The sequence below is a fragment of the Candoia aspera genome, chromosome 3 (genome assembly GCF_035149785.1).
Source record: "Candoia aspera isolate rCanAsp1 chromosome 3, rCanAsp1.hap2, whole genome shotgun sequence".
NCBI classification, from domain to species: domain Eukaryota; kingdom Metazoa; phylum Chordata; class Lepidosauria; order Squamata; family Boidae; genus Candoia; species Candoia aspera.
In genome coordinates, this window is record NC_086155.1 from 2,163,260 (window position 1) to 2,181,846 (window position 18,587).

General features: G+C 47.4%; 1 protein-coding gene across 2 annotated transcripts; it reads right to left on the reverse strand.

Moving 5' to 3' along the window:
- Positions 1-1,671: 1,671 nt before the first annotated feature.
- Positions 1,672-18,259, reverse strand: KIF3B (kinesin family member 3B). 2 transcript variants are annotated; one of them, XM_063296831.1, is made up of 9 exons: positions 18,168-18,259; positions 10,045-11,520; positions 8,961-9,062; positions 8,092-8,214; positions 6,997-7,115; positions 6,687-6,800; positions 6,208-6,313; positions 5,222-5,400; positions 1,672-4,339 (listed from the first exon to the last, which is right to left on the reverse strand). In XM_063296831.1, exons 2-9 carry the CDS (start codon positions 11,449-11,451, stop codon positions 4,249-4,251), a joined length of 2,241 nt encoding a protein of 746 aa, XP_063152901.1. In that variant the 5' UTR covers positions 11,452-11,520; positions 18,168-18,259; the 3' UTR covers positions 1,672-4,248. The 2 variants fall into 2 exon arrangements, with proteins under 2 accessions (XP_063152901.1, XP_063152902.1); XM_063296832.1 differs by lacking the exons at positions 5,222-5,400; positions 18,168-18,259 and having other exon boundaries at positions 4,257-4,339; positions 10,045-11,743.
- Between the last annotated feature and the right edge of the window lie 328 nt (positions 18,260-18,587).

An 18,587-nucleotide genomic window follows, 5' to 3' on the forward strand; every position in this document is an offset into this window, starting at 1 on the left:
CCGGAGCGTCGCTCAGAAGCGGGCGAGGACGGAGGGGGCGAGCGCCGCCCGGGCTGGGGCAGCTCCCCTCGCAGATCGGGCTGCTGGGAGCCTCCCTGAACGGAGAGGGGGCCTCGCCAAGGGCCGGCGGGCGGGCGGGCGGGCCTGCCTGATCCGTTCTGGGGCCGAGCAGGGGTGAACAGCCCGGGCCGTCTGTCGTGCGACGCGCGCACTGTGTTTCCGGGTGATAGCAGGAGTCTGGAAAAGGAAGCAGGCAAGGGGGTTTTCACCCCGGGTGAGGGGCTCTCCAAAGAACGAAGCTGAAGGGAGTGAAATAAGGCTGCAAGAAAAGTGGAAAGTTGGCAAAGATGCAGGTTCCCAGGTGACTCCGGGTGATGGAAGAGGGATTGGCAAAGGGTCAGCATGCAAGGACGGCAACACGGCGTCGGATCCGTCTGCCCTGAAAGATCTCCAGACTCGGAAGACTGAATGCCACCAGGAAGAAAATCCAGGTTTACAGTCCTGAACTCTAAAGGGGTGTTTTTCAAACGTGAAGGTGAGTGGACTTCAACTCCCAGAATGCTGGCTGGAGAATTCTGGGAGTTGAAGTCCACCCATCTTAACGAGTCGCCAAGTTTGAAAAATACTGCTCTAAAGTAAGCAGCAGTAGCTACGTATTAGGATAGGCACAGTTGTCATTTTAGCAGAGGCGGTAGTCTTGCTAGCAGGGGGTGCAGGTAGTCCTCATTTAGTGACCACAATTGGGACTGGCAACTTGGCCATCAAGCTAAGTGCAACTGCAACTGCTTATGATGTCGATGAAGATTCTCAATCATCCAGGTGGAATTGTCTGCAGGTTGAGTCCTGGCAACTGGATTTCTTTCTTTTGGTTGAAATGTTTTGCGGCTTGTCCAGGCTTGTCCTGGCCTGGACTGAAGAAGCTGCTTGGACAAGCAGCGAAACTAAAAAGAAAGAAACCCAGTTGCCAGGACTCGACCTACAAACCGCTTATGATCTTCCTTCAGCTTTCCTTTGCTTGACAGACCTGCAAAGGTTGTCAGTGTGAGGACTGGTCGCAGAGTTGCTTTTCGTCACGTTTCATACTTTTTCAGTTGTAACTGGACAGTCACTGAACCGTATTTAAAGCAATCAGGCCATTAAAAAACTGGCCACATTCTATCCTCCACTGCAGACAAACACCGAAGGAAAAGGATCAAATGGCTCACAGGAAGGCCCTTGCGTGCAGTAGATTACCCAAGTCTGAGAACTCACAAAGCATATTAATACCAGCTTCAGAGGTATTACGTGACTGTTGGTACAACCCATTAAACTGGGAGATTTACGAGATACAGCCTTTTGGGGGTGGCCCATGGTTGTGGAAGTTCATTCCAAATGAGCTGGCCCTTTCAGTCCAGGCATTCGAACAGGCATTATTGCCTTGGCTTTGTGTGTTTACAGCTTTAAATCTTGTGCCCTTTCCCCTCTCTATACTGATATAATACACTGTGCTTTTGTATAGAATTGTAATGTTTTAAGTGCTGCCTCTTAAAAATCCTGATGCATCAAGCTATTGTAAAGTATTAATATAAAGCTGGCTGGCTGGCATGCATGCATATGTGTGTGTGTGTGTGTGTATGGTGTTATAAATAAATAAAACGTAGCTACAAATTCAGGGAGATGTGTTACTTTACATACAATAAATCCAGATGGTTTTTATTATACTTTTTCAGGAGCACTTTTACATTCCTAGACAAGAGAGGCTATTACAGATACAAGCTTTAAATCCATGAACAGGAAAAGAACTATTGACATTGCTCTTTATGTACAGATAAAGAAAACAGTAGTCGGTTAGGTATAACCCCAGGAAGGAAGCATTTCTTGCAGGAGACAGTAGCATCTCTCACATCCCACCCGCCGGATAATATTCCTATGTGAGTCCCGCTGAAACCAAGAGAAGCTTCTTATTCCAGTGGGACTTACACAGGTAAGGAGCCCAGTGAGTGCAATCTTCCACAGGCCTTAAGGGGTCCCCTGTCTGTCCAGCGTGGTACCAACTTCTAGAGTTCCTAGCTGGCATGGGATTTGATGAATCAGTTCAACACCTCCGGGGATACCAAGTCAGGGAAGGCTGCCGTAGATAACAAGACAGTAGCTGACACCACAGCTTAGTAAATATCTCCAAAGGGGTGTCAGCTTTAGAGAACATCAGAAAACACTCTAGGAGGACAGTACATGAAAGGTAAGATGGAGAAAAGTTTTAGACACGGGGAAAACAGTTGACTCAAATTGTTCAAAGTGTCTTAAGGTAGAAATGCAGCCGTTAGGGAAATAATTAAGTGCCCCCTCTTCTGTTTCCACTGAGTTCTTGCCAAGCAGGTTGGTAGAGCTCTGATCAGGCCTTGTCTGCCCTGCCTGTTCACAGTAAAAAGCAACAGGATGGTGCATGGCTTCAACCTTGCATACTTTATAATCTTTGGATTCATTGTCACTGAACTTCCGCACGTAAGTCAGTCAATTGTTTTCTTTAATTACAAAGGGGATTAAACACTACAGCAAAGCAGGGGATGAACTTGGCAGAGCAACGGTAAGTGGCTCTCTTACGGGACTCTAAAAGGCCAACCCACTCTCCAAATGAAGGAAGGTAGTCCTGTGTCCCTCTGATCCATGCAAGAGCAATGGCTGATCAGCTTCTCTCCAGTCCAGAAATACACCTGGCTAATTCAGAGCAGAGGGTCTGTGGAGCAAGGCTGGGCCTCCTGAGGCACCATGCCAGCAAGATGCCCCTTGGGATGTCCTGACTCACAGGGTGACAGACCGTGGAACCACTGTGCCCCCGGAATAGAGTGGCTCGGAGAACACACAACGAGGACACAACGAAGAGGTCTCATGCTTAGAGTACGTCTAAGACGAGTTCTCACAGACACGTGCACACGTACACACTCATTCAGTTGAGGAACATGGACAGAGAAGAAGCTGATGAAAATATATTCACAGTACAACCATCAACATAAAAAAAAAAACCCATACAACTGAACTTGCAATATGCAAAAATGTTGAATATACAAACTGAACTATAAAACAGTATGAGGGGAGGGCACAGTCTTCAGCCTTCTGACCCCACCCCATTCAGCAGCATCTCGCTTCCCACACGCTGCTTGGTAGCTTGCCAGCTTTGCTACGAGGCTTGGAGCAAAGGGGGAGAGGGACGAGAGCCTCCCTCGACCAAAACGCCTGTCGGGAGCCTCGCCCTCGGAATCCCTTTCCCCCCAGGCTCTGCTCAGGCCTAATGCTATAACTGATAGGAGAGCAGAACCCGCCCCCAAAGGTTTCCTTCCTTCTGGGAGGGAAACTGGAGACCCTTCCACAAGGCCACGTACGCGACGCGGACAGTGGAAGACAGGGGAGCATCAGCTGCAAAATGCCCCCAGGCTGTAGCGCACGGGAATGAGAGCGTGAGCAGGGGAAGACGGAAGATGGAGCTTGGAGCCAGGTGTTGATGTAAGGATTACTGTTAGACCAGGTAGCCCCTGCTGGTCTTCACGGCTGTGGTCTCCAGGAACTGATCCACCTGGAACTATTTTTCTTATTACTGCTTGCAAACAGGCAAAGGATTGATGAGCTTCCTATTACTTCTGTTGCAGAAAAAAGGAGAGCCAGTTTCAAAAGCTCGCCCTTGGTCTGCGTTTGCACAAAGAGCTTCTGCGGTGTGTTTCAATCTCCCCCCTTTCCCAGTTTACAGGCTTTTCCACCCTCTCGCCCCACCCCACCACACGGTGCTGGTCTTCTAATGGAAAGGGGGGAAAGTCGTCACAGCTAGCAAAATCCCCTTGTCGCTCCTCAACCTCAGTATATTTCTAGGTGTCATCGAGGTGATGCCACCAAAACTGCCTCTGGCTCGGGGGGTAGGAGCGCCAGGGGCAACAGAACAACCGGAAAAGGGGGAGAGAAGGCAAGGGGGCAAGGGGACCCACGTGCTCCCCTTGGCTTCTAACACACACTACTGTAATTCATGCATTTCGGATTCCTAACTAAGGTCTCATTCGCCTTAGACCCCTCGGCCCAAGGAACACACGGTCCCTTGGTGCGGACGAGACGTCCATCGTAAACCTGTCCTCCCAGATGCAAATTAGCTGCAGAAGGGGCTGCTGTTGCTTCTCAAAAGGCATTCTTTAGGGCTCTGGCCTTCAAGTCCCCCTTGCAGGTTGTTATTTGCCTCTGCGTCTACGGCAAAAGATTGGTCAGGCGTGCCCTGACGAGGAGCCGCTGGTTTTACTTTGGGACCAGCCCGCGAGACTGGGGATAGAGCGGAGAGCCAGAGGCACTGGAGGGGGAGCTGCCAGGCTTCCTTCCAGTTTTAGGCCTGAAAAATACAAAATCAAGAGAAGAAGCGTGAAGGCGAAGCACCTTTCCAAAAAAAACTTCACAACATACAGGGAGACCTCGCTTAACAACCACAATCGGGACCAGAATTTCAGTTGCAAAGCAACGCGGTCATGAAGCAAATCTGACCTCATCTTACGACCTTTTTTGTGGTGAGCGTTAAGTGAACCACATGGTTGTTAAGTGAATCACGCGGTTCCCCATTGATTGTGCTTGCCAGAAGCCGGCCAGGAAGGTCGAAAATGGCGATCATGTGACCACGAGATGCTGCAACTGTCATAAATGCGAACCGATTCTCATGCGCCCAAATCATCACCATGTGACCGTGGGGATGCTGCAATGGCCGTAAATGTGAGGACTGGTCATAAGTCTGAACTGTCACTAAACAAATGGCTTTTTAAAAAGAAATTTATTAATTTTCAGAGTACAGTTAAAATAGAAAATATAGAATATAGAAAAGACTAAATGAATGGTGGTTAAGTGAGGGCTGCCTGCATTCATTGTAGAAAACAAAATAAAGACGACAGTTCATGATCCAAATTGCATTTTTACAAAGAATTCAAGTTCTTATATATTTATGGCTAACGAAAGTTACTCAAGTTTGAAAAGATCCTGCCTGGATCATTTTCTACTGACAGTCAAAGCACGGGCTACGGATACCGGGGTCTTCCTTGGGTGATCACCTTCAGAGGGACTGGGGGGAGGATGCTGTTTTCTGTGCTTTCTCTATGCCTCAAATTTCAGAAATTCCTGCATCGCTAGCAGATACCGGCTTAATTTACAGAAATCTCTTTCCCAATTAAAGTGGCTAACAGCCAATTCAGCCCATGTAAATAGATAGCTGGTTAAAATACAAGCTCACCGGGATTTTGACTTCTTGTTCGACGTGCTCTCAAAAGTGGACGCGTCTACTTGGATCTCGTCTTCATCTTGCAAAGCTGCTTCTAAAGCTGCCTGGACTTTGGGGGCGATGGCTGGGCCCTCGTAATCCCGTGTCGTCCGACTAGGCATATCCAGTTCCAGCAGGACAATGTTTTCTGCCTAAATAGTCCAAAGTCAGACAATACCCCGCTTGAAAGGCAGGCATTTTTGACCACACCTTCTCGATAAAATCACTGCATCTCCCGCTGGAATTTCGGGGGGGGGGAGCGAAGCATGGCCTCTGCACGTGTCCCCCTGCAGCAGAAGAACCAGCGTTCCTCACAAGCAGAGATCCAACGTCAATTGTTATCACGGGTCTCGGGAGCCCCTCTAATTCAGGATCTTTCTGACCAAAAGCAGGCAGCCAGGAGACGCTCAGGAAAGTTCGCAGCCTTGTCACAACAGCATCCGTGATGCCCCATCGTGACCCCTTCCCAGCGGACACCATTGGAGACACCCATCATTGGAGACCAGCTACCCGTTCAGCTGCGGGCCACGAAGAACGCTGCAGACCAGTCTCCTCCAAAGGGAAATTACACTCTTTCTGCGGGATGCAAGCGCCTGTGTCATGAGCACTGATGGCGAGCAGGAGGGGGCCCCCATCCAGGGGGGAAAACGCATGCGTAGTACTGAGGAACTAAGCAGCCATTCAAAGAGACACAGATTGGGCCCGCCTTAGCCTTTGGGGTTTATCTGTCTGGGTTTTTCCCACGCTTCTTCAGTTTGTTAGGATTCTGTTTATGTAGCAGTAATAAACATTAGAGTACTACTACTCGTCTCGGCGTGTGTCTCACTGTTAGGACAGCCTGCCCTTCCACCAAGTGGACACCTCATTTCAGGTAACGGCTAGCCCCCTCTTGTATTTACTTTTTACGTGGCTCCCATTTTTATTCAGACCCCCCCCCACAAAAAAAAGTCCGAGCTCACCCTGTACCGAGCTTCTGGGCGGACCATCATGGACATCCTAGCGTGCTGGCTCAAGGGCCGCTTGTACCCCACTGCAGACACTGGCCTTTTCATCATCTGTTGGTTCCTGGGAAGGGAACGGGAAGTCAGACGGACAACACCCTCTCTGTTTACAAGCAGCCACTGTAAGATCCAGGCAGCCTCTCCGACCACCACGGTGTTCATCTCTCGATGTCGCCCACCTCCATAACTACCATCCCTGCATTTTCATTTCTCTTTTTAAGTGCCACTCTTGGCTGAGTGGGGGATACCCCCATCTTGGCCACAAAGAAGCAAAGTTTTCACCTCAGGAACCGCAGCATCCATCCCAATAATGTTGCTGTGCACATCCAGCAGGACTGCACAGTTCTCACTCTCAGCTGTGCAGACTATTTAAGATACAGAGCTAAGTGCAGAACGTGGAGCCTCTTTGAAAGCCACAGCAGGCAAGGACAACTCACTCTAAGCGGGTGATGGGGTGAAGTTTCCACTGGTCCTCCTCCTCATCAAAGAAAGATCTGTTCATGATCTTGTTCTTCTCTTCTAAGGGAATGAAGTTTTCAATAATCAAGTGCCTGTGTGAGATCAGCAAAGGACAAAGTGAGAAATGGCTGCCTGGTGGGGATCCAGAAGATGCTTCCTTGCCAGACCACATCTTCCAGGTGGCTAAAGTAGGTAACTTCATTCTCGTCTCTGGGGCAGCTGACCCTGAAGCCCCTTCCATCCCAAGTCCTGGACCTTAACAGCAACAAATGGTTAGCTGAAACATACTTCAGCTTCAGCTCCCGGGTCAGTTCGTTCTGGGTTTGCTCCAGTTCTTGTCTCTCTTTGATGTGCTCCTCCTGAAGGTCATGGATTTCAGCCTTCACGGCTTGCAGCTTAGAAAACAGCTGGAAGAGAGGAATACAGTTGTAGAGTGGCACGAACAGACAAGGCTACCTTTGCACAAATGAACCTGTACGGGCGTGACATGGGTGAAGAGTGACGCCCTTGGCCTGCCACATCAAGTCCCTATCCACAACCACACGTGGGGATCACTGGATGATCTTGGGCCGCTCCCTCTAAGACAGACCACCCTGACAGGACTGTTGAGAGGGGAAATCAAGGCAGTGCACATCCCAATCCATGCTGCTCGACCTTACAGAAAAAAGGGTGGGATGCAAGCAGGAATTCAGAGAAAGAAAAAAAGCCACCCAACACTTAGTTTTATGGCTGAGCAGACCTCAACCCTGCGTTCTGACTCCACAATCCCCAGCTTACACATCTGAATGGTGGTGGTGAGGGAAGCTTACTTGATAACCACAAAACCACAAAACCAGGCAGGGAAAAGGGTACAGTGCACCAAGAAGTTGTTCTTCACAGTCCCTTTGAAGTACAGGTACTCCTCAACTTACGACCATTCGTTTAACGACTGTTCAGAGTTACAACGGCACTGGAAAAAGTGACTTGCAACTGGTCCTCGCGCTTAGGTCCACTGCAGCGTCCCCATGGTCATGTGTTCAAAATTTGGACACTTGGCAACCAGCATGTACATAGGACGCTGCAGTGCCCTGGCGTCACGTGATCGCCATTTGTGACCTTCCCAGGGGGCTTCTGACAAGCAAATCAATGGGGGAAACCAGATTCGCTTAACAGCCATGGCAAAAAGGTTATAAAATTGGGTGCGACTTGCTATATGACCACATCGCTTAGTGACAGACGTTCTGGTCCCAACTGTGGTCATAATTCGAGGACTACCTGTACATAAGCAAAAGTCCTAGAGGGCTCGCTACTTCAAATCTGCCACTTCTTGCTGCTGTTGAGGCAGGCAACCAAATCTTGAAGCCCCCTATGCTGACCTCCCCAGTCAACGAGGAGCCAACTCACCTTTTTCAGTTTTTTAGTTTTTATGTCCACCTCCTGCTGTAAGGAGCTATAGGTCTCCTTCAGCTCCAAGGTCTCCTCATCCTGACTTTCCATCTGCTGCTGGATTTCTCGTTCCCGTCGTTTCTGTAGGAAATACAAAGAACATGTGACATTCGTATGAAGCTTCTCAATTTACTAATCTCTCTGTTTTAGTGGTGGTGGTGGTGGTTGTTAAAAAATCATTCACGCTGAAAATATCGGGACACTCAACTTGGCTGAAGGATCAACTCATTTCCTGAGATGGGACTTTTAGCCTGTCTATGCCAAAATAAGTGTCAATGGATTAAAGGGCCCCTCCCAAGTCAGTGAGCCTCAGGAGCCTGTCTAATATACTCGGCTCTCACACCCTAACTGAAAAAGTGTCAGTGCTGATTCTCAAAAGAGAGTGGAGCATTAACTGATTATACAGAAAATTTAATCCGATGAAAAGCTGGAAGGAGTTGAAGAGGATGGCCTTCACCATTCAGGAGTAACGTCTATCAGATTAAATACTTGCAAATGACAATAATTTTTATTTAATTAGTTTTCTATTGCTCAGAGAATTCAAGTAATAAACTTCTGGAACTTTACACCGGAAACAAGGAAATACAAAGAGAGGGAAGGGCAAAATTATCCAGTGAGAACATCACATAAATTAGTCAGTACATCGTTACTCTAGACCAGTGTTTTTCAACCTCAGCCACTTTAAAATGTGTGGACTTCAACTTCCAGAATTCCCAAGCCAGCCTGCTGGTCACAAGTCACTTCGAACGTTGTAACTTTGGTCACTAAACAAAAGGTCGTAAGTCAAGGACTACCTGGGAAAATGGGCATTTCTGTCTCCCTCTCACCTGCTCAGCAATCTCTTGCCGCTTCTGTTCCAAGATTTTCTGCTGCTCATTTGTGTGATCGACAATGTTTTTTCCACCAACAAGAAGCTTGCTTTCCATTGCCTTAAAAGCAAAAATTGAAGAGGGAGCAAGAAGAGAAATCCCAGTTCACAAAATTAGAATATTGCCAGATGACCGTCTCATCCCTATTACATCGACCCGCCCCACCTGGTCATGCAGGGAGGGCATGTTACGGGCCCCGTCCGTAAAAGAATTCCATCTAGCGGGGTCTCCGAGGCGTGCCTTCTCCGCTGTAGCTCCCGCCCTTTGGAACGTCCTCCCCCCAGAGGTGAGACAGGCCCCCTCGCTCCTGGACTTCCGAAAAAGACTAAAGACCTGGTTTTGTAGGCAGGCTTGGAACGGGAGGGCAAATAATTACACCTGGGGATGGCTAGTGCCATGAAGTGATCCGGAGGGACCTACCACACTGAAGGTCTGATTAAGATCTCTTCGCCATGCAGATTTTATTATATTTATATTTTTATTGTATTTTAATTGTAAGGGTTTCATATTTTAATCCTGTTTTATTGTAAGCCGCCCAGAGTCCCCCCCGTAGGGGAGAGATGGGCAGTGAATAAATTTATAAATTAAAAAATATATGTATCATTGTCTCATAACTATAATTCCAGTCAATTTAAAGTTTAAAGAAAACAACATTCTTCATTTATCCTACACCTGGCTGAAGTTTACCAAAATGAGAGCCTGTTCCAGATTCAATTGATAAAACTAAGTTGAACACATTTAGTTCCGTTACTGATTAACAATGAATTACGATATTCCCTAGAAGTGCATCAAGTAACCTATCCTTTGCTGCATTCGGGTTGTGAATATTTTACATATACAATGTCTTGAGGAACAGGTCACACATATCACCTCAATAGCATAAGAACAATTTTCATCTTTATTTCTCTATGCCTCAAGTTTAATTTTAACACAGCACGCACATGCATATGGCAGTCTGAATTTTCTGCATACACAGAAGGGAGCATGTTATGCTGGTTAATGACCAATATAAAGGTACTGCGTTGTATAAAAAGCATCTTACCTTGATTTTGGCACCCAGCTTTTCAGCTGCTTCTTTTTCACGTTTCAGGTCTTCCATCTTCTTCTCCTTCTCCTTCAGCAGCCTCATCTTGTCCTCAGCTACCAAGCTGTGATCCTCCAGGATGGCTTTCTTCTCTATCTCCAGCTTCTCTTGCTGTTCTTTCCAGTAGTCATCTTTGTCAACCCCTTCCTCTTCTTCACCCTCCTCCTCCTCCTCTTCCTCCTCCTCTTCCTCCTCCTCACCAATACCTCCATCTCTCCTCCTCTCCTTCTTCTTCCTCTTGCCAGTAGACCTTTTTTCCAGCTGTGCCTTGAGTCGAGCAATTTCTTCTTGGAATTCCCGTAGGAGTGCATCTTTGGGATCTTCATTGACTCTTGGCTTGTTCTTGATGTTCTTGGCACGGTTGGCATATCGCAAAGTGGTCAAGGTCTCCTCAACATTATATGAGGCAGGGCCAATGTTGGCTACCATCACAGTCTTGGCATTGCCACCCAAGGAATCCTGAAGCAGTCGGGTGAGCTTTGAGTCCCGGTAGGGGATGTGAGTGCTTTTGCCATCCACTAGGGCGGATATGACATTGCCCAAAGCAGAGAGAGAGAGATTGATCTTAGTTGCTTCCTTCAACCTTTCCCCCTGGGCTCCTGTCTTAGACTGACGCTCACTGCCTGCAAGGTCCACCAGATTAAGCTTTCCAACACGTATGTGGTTCTCTCCATCAAGCCCAACCTCGCTGCATTCAATGGTGATCACAAAAATGGCATGGGAACGGGAACTGTGTTCATTCATATTGGTAGCTCCAACCGAACGATTCTGGTTTCCTACATTCATAACATGTTCTATTTCTTTGACACTTTTTGTGACAAATGATGATAAATCCTTTACATAGACTCCTGTATCAGGCCTCTCTTTCAATTCCAGCCTCTTGGACTGGTCCTTTGATAGTAAGTCTCTGATTTCTTCTTGGTAGATCTCCAAATAAGATGCCCTCACCAGATACTGCTGGTTCTGAGACCGAGAAATATGGGTGAAGATGTGGTCAAACGAATTGGGAATGACTCCTCTTTTCTCAGGGTCTCCACGCACACCTTCCATGGTGTACGTTTTCCCTGTCCCAGTTTGCCCATAAGCAAAAATGGTTCCATTGAACCCCTGGAGTACCGAGTCCACCAGGGGCCGGAAAGTCTCATCATACAGTTCAAACTGTTTGGAATTCCAGTCATAAACAGCATCAAAGGTGAATGTTTTTGGTAGCTCATGAGAAGTTCCCTTTGGGTTCTTCACAGATACCTGCCCCAATTTCACATCTACTTCAACCACTTGTTCGTAGGAAGCCACTTTCTCTTTGCTGTTCATCGGTCGGCATCGTACTACTACTCTGACCGACTCTGAGCACTTTAACTTCAACATGACAACAGATTAGCACTAGGACAAAATTAACTGATGATAGAATCACGAAGCCCAGGGTTTTTTCTAAGCCTAGAAAGAATACAGGGCAATAACAGAACATAGTGATGGACACAATAACAGTTAGCCCAGCAAGCAGAAGTTCCTATTGTATAGTATAACACTTAATGCCCTAAATGGGCTTTGGCATTCATCCATTCATTCATTCATTCTGAATGATTCCCAACAACTCTGGGTGGCTCACAAGTAAACACACAGACACAAAAAGAAATGAAAAATAGAGAGTTAAAGATAGCAAAGATGACAAAAATAACAAAAAACCCAAACAGGATAATGCAGTGCTTCCCAAACTTTTTCCTTCGTTACCCAAAACTGCTTATCAGAAAGTCCTTTTTACCCGATGTAGGTAAAACACTTTAAGTCAATTTAAATGTCCCTGTTGGGATTGAGTAATGGCTTCGTGTGTTGTTACCCAAGGAAAAACCACTTTTACCCAATTTTGGGTGATTTACCCAGGTTTGGGAAGCACTGGAATAAAGCATTACAGTAAGATATGAAATTAATATCTCCTTTTTCAGACTTACAATTAACAACAAGGAATAGGGTAAATGGTTTGGTTAAATGGGAGGGTTGTCATTTCTATTCCACTCTGATCATTATTGCACAATTCCAATTAAATAAATGTTGACTTTAATCATATGCATATTCTCGTCCTCTCTCAAAATATATGTTCAGGATTGGAAGTACCACTTTTGCAGTAAGATCATCTGCAATGGCACTTTCAGTCTCCACAATTGTAAAGCACAGACAGACAACCTTCAAGACATATGGAAACCCAGTCCCATCCATGTTTCCCCACTGCCCAACCCTTAAAACTGCAACTAGGGTTGTGTAGAAAGGAGGAAGATGGCCTTGACAGAAATATGCAAGAATTGTTACCTAGACAAAAGGGGCCAAAACATTTTTTTAGCCCTGAAAAACAAGATAATATTCAGAAGGAGCTCAGGCAGACACCTCCCTGATTCACTGGAGCATTAAGAAGGTATAGCAAAATCACACTTGCAAAATTCTGTTCTTATAGCCAATAACAGTAGTTTTAGCTATTCTGTGGAGATTTTCTGGCCTGGTCTACCTAGTGGGGCTGACAGACTGCTAGTGGCGATGAAGAACCAAGGACCTAGCAACTGTTGATTGGGACGGAAAGAAGCAACGCCTCCATTCCCAAATGTGCTGAACTACAAATCCACACAATTCCAGATGGTATGCCAAAGATCTGAATTTGATAGATAGGCTATTCTAACACGTCAATCACTTCACTAGTTCCCAAAGCTTAGACTAACCAAATCATCCCAACATTTATTTTATTTTATTGTATTATATTATTATTATTATTATTTTATTTAATATATATTAACATATAAAGCTGTACAAGATTGGAAATCATGAGACAGCTGGCTTATGGAATCGTCAAGGGTCGGATACGACTGAATGGATAATTCAATTCGATTCGATACTGTTATTACATAATATTAGAGCCAGTTTGGGGTCGTGGTTAAGGCACCGGGCTAGGAACCGGGAGACTGTGAGTTCTAGTCCCGCCTTGGGCACGAAGCCAGTGCGGTGGCTCCCTCAGCCCCAGGAAGGTGGCACGGGCAAACCACTTCTGAAAAACCTTGCCAAGAAAACTGCAGGGACTTGTCCAGGCAGTCTCCCAGAATCGTACACAACTGAACGGGGTAAAAGCAAACATATATGTTAACATTGGTTAATATCTGCAACCATCCTTGGCCCAAACCTGCAGACTGAGTAAAACGGTAATAAATATTCTCAATTTCCAAAATTAGCATTATTAAAACCAGGATGTTCTTGCAAGGGTTGTCAAAGCAGCAGCAGCTTTTCCTAGTGTAGCTATTTCACATGCTATCCAGGATCACTTCCATTGTAGATTCTGGAAAACCAGCCTAACGTGTCTGCTCTTCTTTTCCCCATGAAACTATTTAAAGTCACCTTCGTAAGTATTAATTAATAGTGCGATAAAATTTAAAAGGAGCTTGCCCTTGCCAGGAAATGACAATGTTAAAGAACTAGTATGCTAAAAAAAATGCAAGCTTGGCATTGAAAAGATTCAATGATCTTTCCAAGATCCCTCTTCTATTCTCACCCTCCCCTGCTACAGCACATGCTATACTCACACACACACACACACACACCCCAGCATCTCACTTCACTTGGTTCCCCCCGTCCCCCACTTTCCCTTCACTGACTGCCGGTTGGAGGAGGAGAGGAATTCAAACCTTTCAGGGGACATCACACGCTGTGGTGCCACACAGGCTGCAGAGAAGACAGGAATGATACCAAGATTCTGTTTCTGGGCGTCTCCAAGGGAGGTGGTGGGGACCATCACACAAGGCCACATACCTCCAGGCCATACACCTACCACTTTAAACTCTCTGCCACTTGAGGAGCCACATCCTGACCACCATCACTGCTTCTGGGAACGGAGATCACAGCTCCCCCCCGTCTTGCTGAGCCCAAACCCTTTTATTCCTGGCCTCCTGTACCTGGTTCGCCTGCCAGATGACTCCAGCTGAAGTCAAAGACGGCTCCAGATTTTGCTTTCTTCCCTAAAGGTGCGCACTAGCCACAACTGAGCAGCTCGGAACAGGCTGACAAAGACTGCTGCTGCCAGAGGAACTGCACTGACTCACCCCTTAGCCCACTCCGAACTGTAAATTGTTCAGCCATCCTGTTGTACCATCAGGTCATCAGCAGAGCTTAATTTACGGCAGATCTCACCAGGACTTTACCCGGGCATCCTTTTTCAATGCAAACCTCCTTCTTCCAATGAAAATCTGGTCCAGCAGGATGGGCATGCTTCGGGTCCCGTCCGCCAAGGAATGTCGGCTGGCGGGGACCAGGAGACGGGCCTTTTCTGCCGTGGCGCCTGCCCTCTGGGACATCCTCCCTCCTGAGATTAGGATGGCCCCGGCCCTTCTGGCTTTTCAGAAGGCCTTGAAGACCTGGCTTTGAGCCCAGGCCTGGGGCCCCGAGTGTGCGAAGGGCCCCGTTTCATGGTTAACACCAATGGCTTTTAAGATCTCTTGGCTGTATTTATATTTAATTTTCTGTATTGTTTTAATTGTTTGACTGTTTTTTATTATTGTTAGCTACCCAGAGTCACTGATCTGAGATGGGTGGCTATCTAAATCAAATAAACAAACAATAAATAGATAAAATAGTGGCAGGGTTTCTGAGCAGAGCTGAATGTCTTGGCTATTGTTCTGTACTCATCCACCAGGGATTAAATAGAAAGGCTTCCAGATCGGAGGACACCTGTTAGTTATTAGAGATTCCTCACGTCCTTCAGGAGAAAGCAAGGAGTATTAGAACGGAGCCATTTTTGACGTAAAGGTGAAACTGTCTTTGAGCTGAACTCCACCCGGGTGACCTGGTCACAGCCCTGTAGTTTTCTTGGCAGCAAAACCAAGTGCTTTGCTGTTACTTTCTCGCAGGACGTTCTTTCAGTCTCCTAGTTCTAGCTACATCTCAGAAAATCTGTGGCAGAATCCACATTTGCTTTTGGTTTTTTAAATCAGCTAAGGGTTAGGCACTACCATGAAGCTGGGTAATGCTTGACCAACTTTCAGATTTTTTGTCATCCTTGAGCATGGAAGCTCTTTACATCTTATCCCTCTGCAACCTCATGTTCTCCAGATGGATTTATTACTTTGTATTTCGTAATTCCCATAAAGGGGTACAACAGGAACTGATGTCTGACACATCTACAGTGCTGCCATAACCAAACTGTGGAAGTCAGCAAGTTAAAGCAAGGACACGCATTTATCCTGACAGTCCTTCTAGAAACAGACCCTAACAAGGAGGTGCTTTTTGGAGCACCAAATAAACAAATTATGCTGTGTATAGTCTGTACTATCGTCCAGCAGTGTTTCCCCCAAAGAGGTCTTGCACAGAAACTCCATACTATCCTGTCACAACCATTTTAGCAAGGGCTGTCCAGAAACAGCACTCAATCTTATGAAAGTTAAAGCCATCTGGCCAGATCCCAAATGGATTCTAATCCACTAACTGGAAGCTTCAGACTGCATTTTCAACTGGCCACCGCCTAAAATATAGAAGGCATTCAAATCCTGATTTCTTGGAATGCAGGATGAAGTTGGGCCTAAAAATCAAACCCTGCTCACCACTGGAAGTTAAACGAATGTGGCAGTTCAATCATCAGCTAATTGTGTGAGAAGCGAAGGAGACTAATTCTTTCAATTAGTCTCTTGCGCCCTGCAGGGGGTACCTTGTGGGAGTGACTCTACTACGGTCATTTTAGACACCCCAACAAGGGTCCCTGGTGCCTCTGCATGGCTGCCAGCTCGCTGTTCAAAGAAAGAGTATCTTGCTATATAAACCTGCCAGGTATCTGCAGGTGTAATTATCTGCCTTTGTAGCATCACCTGTCTTTCTTAATAATTCCATTTTGTTAAGCAAGCTATTCGTTTATTTCTTCTCTCACCAGATTTCCCATTTCATTTTTAAACTACTTTTAATCTACCTCTCAGGGGGCAGGGATCCCTCAAAACAATGATCCCTCTAATTGCAGACGTTTTAATTTTTGGTTGATATATACACTGTAAGCCACTGAGAATTGTTTTGATTGCAGCGGGGCAAAAGTATGATTGATAAATAAATAAAACTGCTTACCAGACTTCAGAATAAAATTGCATCTGTAAACGAGTATTAAACGAAACACAGGCAGCTGCAGCTAAATATATTTTTCCATTATCGTACCAATCTTAATATCATCTTCATAGGGGAGGAAACCCAAAGGGCCACTATTGGTAATATCCTGGCTGTGCTAGGCACTGGCATAATGACTCTCACTTTGAGCTGCAGGGCGGGCTCTTAACACCGCCCTGGGCAACTCATACAAAACCAGGCAGTCCTTAGACAATTGTGGCCCCAAGGTATTTTATCATAGCTGAATTACTTCTACTGCATATCACAAATAAAACCTCCACTTAGGTTTTTTTTTTTTTTGTATTTTATCTGACTCTCAGAGCTAGAGGTTTCTGCCGCAAAACCCAAATAAGCTATAGAAATACAGGTATGCATCAGGCAAATGTTATGTTTTTGCTATTTGGTTTTTAAAAAGGTTCCAGGGTAAGGATGAGAATTACAAAAATGCAAGAGAGTTAAGATTCATATCATACTGAAACAAATCATATTCTGACTTAGCACAATATGCCAACCAAGCCGCTATGGCTTGTTCAAGAAACCACAGCTCTCCGTAAATGGATTCTTACAGCATGAAAGCCAAAATCAAGGAAGTCACATTATAGTTAGGGTTTTGTGAGTTGTGTGAACCTAGTTGCTGTGCTTTATTCAACGCACTATGAAAATAAGCAGCAGCTTAGCAAAACGACCAGATCCCCATCTGCCTTCTCTTCAAGAAATGAACCTTTGTTAGGGTTTAGTTGTAATCAAGTTTTGGAGAACCACACCCACCACCGTGCCCATCAAATTCTGATCTTCTCAAAAGCCTTCCTTTTCTATGGAAACCAGCCAGTTACAGATATGCATGTATATATCTATTATATGGGTGTGTAGATAGGTATGTCCAAGGGCCTGAAGATCCCTAACTTCACCTCTGTCAAAAAAATTGGCAAAATACAAGAGAGCCAGAGAAGGCCCTTGGTCGGGAACAAACATCGACTTGATGTAAAACAGCTTTTCCTTAGTCAAAGCAGAAAGATCCCATAGCTAAATTAATTTGTTCTAAGAGAAAGCTGATTACACCGGGAAAAGTTTTAGTCTATTCGCTTAGAAATGCAACAGGCAGCCCCAAATAAAATGTAACACAAATAAGTAAATGGAGTGTTTCCTGTTCAAGGGGTTTTTTTCCAATGTCAGGCTGCTAAGCATTCACTGGCTACTGAAAAGCATCAGAATGGCCAGAACCAGCAGCAGAAAGCTCTTCCTTAGCAAGAACCTTGGGCCAGTCCCTCTCTCTCAGCTGGACCCACCTGCCCTACGGAACACCCTCCCCACCCCGAGATCCAACGGGCCCCCACCCTTCGAGCCTTCCGGAGGGCCCTTAAACCCGGCTCTTCCGCTGAGCACTGGGATGGGGGGCCCCAGAGCAGGATGCGGATGTGGTGGGTGGCATCAGGGCAGCGTGGTGGCGGCGCCAGGCTCCTCAGTTCTTGATTTATTGTTCCTTGGGCCTTTACGGCTGCATAGGTCGTTTTGGTCCTGGGTTGTATGCCACCCAGAGTTCGGGTTTAAGATGGGTGGCTATACAAAGGTTTTGAATGAATGAATGAATGAATGAATGAATGAATGAATGAATGAATGAAAAACGGAGGAGGGAGGGATAGGGGAAGGAAGGAAGGGCCAGCCAGCCGGGTGACTCCGGGCCAGTCCCTCTCTCTCAGCCCAACCCACCTCACAGGGTGGTTGTTGTGGGGAAAAGAGGAGGCGGGCGGGTTCGGGGCGTTCTCCGCCTTGAGCCGGGTATAAAAACGGCGGGATGAACAAAATCCAAAGAATGAAAAAAGCGGATAAAAGCCCAGCAGGGCCAGGAACGGGTAAGGAAGGGCAGCGAGGCGCGAGCACACCAAGGCCAGACGGGGGCACAGCGCCCGCCCTCCGCGGCCCGGGCACCCCCGGTGCGGCGCGGCCCGGCAGGCGACGCCCCGGCAACGGCTTACCTCGCGATCGGCTCCGGCCCCGGCTCCCCCGCCGGCCACGACCGCCGCAGCGACGGGCCCCGGCGCCGCGCCCAGCCGCGCGAGCCTGGGGGAGAGGGACGGGCTCACCCGCGGGCCCGGCCTGGGCGCCCCGCCCGCCCCCGGGTAGGCCTGCCCTGCCGCGGCGCCCGATGGGGCGTGTGGTCCTTCCGCGCCGGGCCGCCTGGATGCGCGCCCGCGAGGGAGAGAGACGGCCCTGCCCCGCGGCCGCCGCCTCAGCTGCGCCGCCCCCGCCGCGGCCCCCGATCCGGCGCGGAGGCGGCCCCGTCGCCGCCGGTGCTGCCGCCGCCGCCGCTCACTTCCTTGGCAACGCGGCCGCCCGCCCACAAGCTCTCACTTCCGCAGCGACGCCCGGCCTTGCCTAGCAACGGGCGGGCTGCT